This window comes from Strix aluco, chromosome 1 (assembly GCF_031877795.1).
Source record: "Strix aluco isolate bStrAlu1 chromosome 1, bStrAlu1.hap1, whole genome shotgun sequence".
NCBI lineage: Eukaryota > Metazoa > Chordata > Aves > Strigiformes > Strigidae > Strix > Strix aluco.
The window spans coordinates 123,396,740-123,401,658 of record NC_133931.1 but is presented as its reverse complement, the minus strand read 5'-3'; the positions used below and the strand labels follow the sequence as shown (position 1 = coordinate 123,401,658).

General features: G+C 53.6%; 1 protein-coding gene across 1 annotated transcript; it reads left to right on the top strand.

Annotated features, from left to right (window-relative positions):
* Positions 1-556: 556 nt before the first annotated feature.
* Positions 557-3,341, top strand: OTUD1 (OTU deubiquitinase 1). The gene has a single exon (XM_074833987.1). The coding sequence runs from the start codon at positions 782-784 to the stop codon at positions 2,120-2,122; it is 1,341 nt and encodes a 446-aa protein (XP_074690088.1). The 5' UTR covers positions 557-781; the 3' UTR covers positions 2,123-3,341.
* Positions 3,342-4,919: the final 1,578 nt, after the last annotated feature.

Below are 4,919 nucleotides of genomic sequence, written 5' to 3'. Positions count from 1 at the left end.
GCTCCCAGGCCGCGGGGCTGAAGCAGACCGGGGAAGCCGCCCCCCACACGCGAGAGCTCAGCCCAGCCCCCGCCAGGCCGGGCCGGGCCGGGCCGGGCCCAACAAGGCCAGGCCCACCACACACCGCTCGCCCGGACACCCCAGAGGACAAACGCTACCGGACCGCCCCCAGGCCCAGAGCTCCCAGAGGACACGGTACCGGATTCCCCTCAGGCCCGGACCCCCCAGAGGACACAGTACCGGAGCCCCCGTCAGGCCGGGACCTCCCAAAGCACACGGTACCGGACGCCCCTCAGTCCCTCCGCTGCTGAAGGGCGGGAGAACCGCCCCGCCCCGTCTCCTTCCGCCGGGGGGGCGGTGCCGGGGACGGGGCGGCGCCGTGTGAGGTCACGCATTTAGGCCCCGCCCCCCCCGCGCATTCCAACGTGCCTTGGCCCTGAGGTAAACACGGGTGCGGCCCCGCCCCCGCCCCTGGGCCCGGCCTCCAGCAGCTTCCAGAAGGGCCGGAGCGCTGCGGCCGCGCGCGCCCGCGGAGGGGCCGGGCCGGGCGGCGCTGGTGGCGCAGTCGGAATTGCCGCCGCCGCGGGGCCCAGCCGGCAGCGGGGCGCGCAGGGGCGGGGCGGCGCGGCGCGGCGTGGCGTGTGTGTGGGGGGTGATGCCCTTGTTTATTTTTACCCAGGCGGCTCATCCTCTCCGGCAGCCCCAGCGCGGCCCCCGCCGCCGCTCCCCGCCCCAGCCCCGTCGGCGCCGCCTATAAAGCGCCGCCCGCGGGGAGCCGAGGATGCAGCTCTACAGCTCCGTGATCACCCACTACCCAGCGGGCGGGACAGCCGCAGCCGCCGCCGCCGCGGCCTCGCCGAGCGCCGCCGGCGTCTTCAAGGTCTCCCTATCGCCGGGACCCGCCTCCGCGGAGGCACCGAGCGCCGCCGACGCCGCGGGCCCGAGCCCGGCCGCCGAGAGCCCCGCCAAGGACAGCTTCGTTCCCGCGGGGGGAAGCGGCTGCAGCAGCGCCGCCGCCATGCCCGCCTTCTCCTCCTGCCTGGAGGTGATGCCGAGCGGCCCCGCGGCGGGCCCCGGCGGGCGGCCGGCGGGCGGCCCGCAGTACAGCTCCTGCGCGCAGGTCACCGTCAGCCGCCGGCGGCCGCTGGAGCGGGTCGTGCCCATCCGCATCGTGCAGCGAGCCGAGGCGCCCGGCGAGCTGGTGCCGGCCTCGCCGCGCAGCCGCGCCTGGCTGGAGGGCATCCTGGAGAGCATGCGGCAGGCCGGGGGGGACGGCGAGGCCGCCGCCCTGCCGCCGCCCGCCGAGGAGCCCAGCAACCGCAGCCTGCGCCTCAGCGAGCACTGCCAGGCGCTGCAGGCAGCGGCCGCCGGCGCCCAGCCCGGGCTGGTCCCCGCCTGTCGCCCCGCGGAGAGGAGCGGCAGCCGGGCGCTGCCCGCCGCCGGCCCCTCGCCCGGGGCGGCGGCGGAGGAGGGGGAGGAGGAGGAGGGCGGCGGTGCCGGTGTGCGCGGGGCGCCGGGCGGCAGGCCGGAGCGGAGCGAGAAGCTGGCGCTGTACCTGGCCGAGGTGGAGAAGCAGGACAAGTACCTGCGGCAGAAGGGCCGGTTCCGCTTCCACATCATCCCCGACGGGAACTGCCTCTACCGCGCCGTCTGCAAGGCGGTGTACGGGGACCAGCGGCTGCACGGCGAGCTCCGCGAGCAGACCGTGCACTACATCGCCGACCACCTGGACCACTTCAACCCCATCATCGAGGGCGACGTGGGAGAGTTCCTCATCGCCGCCGCCCAGGACGGGGCCTGGGCCGGCTACCCGGAGCTGCTGGCCATGGGGCAGATGCTGAACGTGAACATCCACCTCACCACGGGCGGCCGGCCCGAGAGCCCCACCGTTTCCACCATGGTTCACTACCTGGGGCCCGAGGACCCGACGCGGCCCAGTATCTGGCTGAGCTGGCTTAGCAACGGGCACTACGATGCTGTGCTGGAGCGCATGTGCCCCAACCCGGAGTACGAGGCGTGGTGCAGACAGACTCAGGTACAGCGCAGGCGGGACGAGGAGCTGGCCAAGTCCATGGCAGTGTCCTTGTCCAAGATGTACATTGAGCAGAACGCCTGCTCTTGAGACCACCCGGGCCGCGGGCTGGGAGCTTTGCTGCAGGGACGGGGATGGACAGAAGGTGTGCTGGCTGTGATGGTGATGCCTTAATCCTTAATGAAGCAGCAGCACCCCAGACTGAGAAGGACTGTCGATTATGAGGAATAAACACAAATGTGTTTGTAATAGTCTGTTGTAAAAACTTAGCCTCGGATTATTTGCAAGCAGATTCTCCGTCTATGTTTGTGTCTCTCCTCCCTGCTGTCTCCCTATTTTCTATAAGAATGTATTTTTTGCACAATATTTTTAAACTGTTACCTCCATCTTCTACATCTTACATTGGTATCTGGCTTTCAGCTGTACAGCCAAAAACGTTTGTAAACAGTTTTTGTAAATAAGGCTTATGATGTAACAGCTATTTTTTGCTGTGTTTTTTACCCATAAACCTTATATTTTTACCAGATGAAGTTGATGTCAAACTGACCCTCCCTAATTGATGAAAGCATTGTGGGTGTTTTCTTGCAAAACTAAAACAATGGTTTTTGTAAAAGTGCAGCAAAGTATGAACAGACTGCTTTTCAGAACATTTGCTTTCTCTGCCTGGAGCACAGAACAGGTCCTTTGAGCCAGTTGGAATGCAGCTACACATGAACAGTACAGGGAGCAATTGACTCTTCTGTATTTAATTACTGTTTTGAGTAAACTGGCCTCTTGATGCCTGGTTGGCTCGCCCTGTGCTCCATTTATATTATTTATCTGTAATAACAGAACATTAACTTGCAATAGAATGTTGTGACTAGATAATAGTCTCCCGCTTTGGCAATAATTGCCTTGGCTGCACCTTGGTGTTTGTGTTCTTGTTTCTGGGGTTATGGTGTCTTTTGTATAAGCCCTGCTTCTCTTTTGGCACTGGTGTTGCACCAACAAATCATTCTCTGATCACAACATTTTATTCACTTGACGTTATTTTCTAATCGAGAAATCTGGAATGGTATTCTGCATTACGGTTTAAAAGAAAAAAAATATTTAAATTGAGGTTTGTATGGTTTGCTGGGTCAAACATTTAAATGTTTCCAATCTGAATTCTGTCTCTTCTACTTTCTGATTAACTTGTTAGATATATTTATTAAGTAATGCAGTTTGTACTTTTTTATTTTGTAATATATTGTGATTTTGGAATTTATACTGTATTTGTATAATAGGAATATTCACAGCTAAAATGGAATGAATAAAGAATATAATTTTACTTGGACTCTTTTTTTCCACCCTTTGCATTCCTGGTGTGCTGAAGAAATGCAAGTGGATTCCTAGAAGGCCCTTTAATTAGCTCCTCTGCCATAGATTCCCCAATTAAGAGGTGGGAAGAAGGGGCATGGTACTTTACAAACGTGAACCACTGATAATTCTGGTGTCTGTGAATATGTGAGAGAAATACATTTAAAGACAGTTTCGTGTCTTAATTCTTTGGTAACAAAGCAATTTTAGCATATCTCTGCCAATGAGAAACATTTTTCTGTATTAATATGCCTTGGAAGAGGAGTTCTCAAGCATAGTATCTGGGCTGGTAATATCAGTGGTCGTGATGAACCAGCTCTCTGTTAGGCCACACACTCCTGGGGTTGGCCTTCAGTAACTGGGAATCTCCATTCTGCAGCCAGTCCCAAACTTGTTTTAGATTTGCCTTGTCACCAGCGATACTTCAGCAACCCCCTTCTTGTTACCTGAATAGAGGTAATGTCGTAAGGAGATACAGCTTTTTGCACCCCTTACAAGATGGAAATGCCTTGCAAGTTGTTAAATGGTACTCTGTGTGTGGATGCATTTACAAATCTGCCCCCCATCTCAAAATACCAGCAGTCTGTCCTTAAATGACAGAAGGGTTAAAATTAAGATTAAAAATTAACTAGCTGAAATGCAGCAATTTTAATTGAGTACACTTGTGATAAAGAGCTGCAGGATTGATTGTATAATTAGTATGGATTTATGTGGTGTGAAGAGTAGATATAAATGAGTTTATTGTTATCTCCAAAGTATTAGTAAATGCAGACTATGTTTTCCCCCATTTTCTTCACTATCAATCATGCTTTTTCTTTAAACGTAAAATAATGATGGAAAAAAACAGTCTTGCTAGTAGTCCACTATTGCTTTACTTTCCTGAATCTATGGAAAGCTGAGTTCTGAGGTGAGAGCAAGGCAAAGATGCAGATATGGATGTGTTCGTAAGGGACAGAGTTAGTTGATGATAAAAATGGCTACTGAGGTGGCTGTAAGCACAAAAACGTTAATACAGCATCACTAAATATCAGTGATGTGCTTGACTGATTAAAAACTTTGTATCCAGACTGCTTAGGCTTTGGGTTGGATATGATGAATTCATTCACGGATGTCAATATCCCAAACTTCTTTAAAAAAAACCATTTCTTTTAGGTCTTTTAAAATTACCGTTTTCAGCTATATCATGAATTGTGATTACACATTTTGTTTGTGTTTTGTGGCACAAACCTTAGAAACATGCATAAACTAACTAACCTAAGTCAAGAAGGATTGATATTGCAGTGTTCACTCTCTGAGATATAATTTAAAGTATCAGCAAAAAAGTGTTAGAAATGAACAGTGCAGAACCCTAGGATAAGTTCCCACAGTGTTCCTTAGCAATTTTGATGCTGCTGTGTGAGTCACGGGGGCACACATAACTTTAAGGAATTTGAAAAAACTAGGTTACTTGTTGAACTAGTTTGCAAAGACATTGAGAATGTATTGCTGAAACGTAACAAGGCACTTGTTTTTGCAGCTTGCATTACATACCATGTCTATTCTAAAAAGA

Excerpts from the sequence above, each read along its gene's own strand:
- OTUD1 (XM_074833987.1), top strand. The coding sequence starts at position 782 with ATGCAGCTCTACAGCTCCGTGATCACCCACTACCCAGCGGGCGGGACA.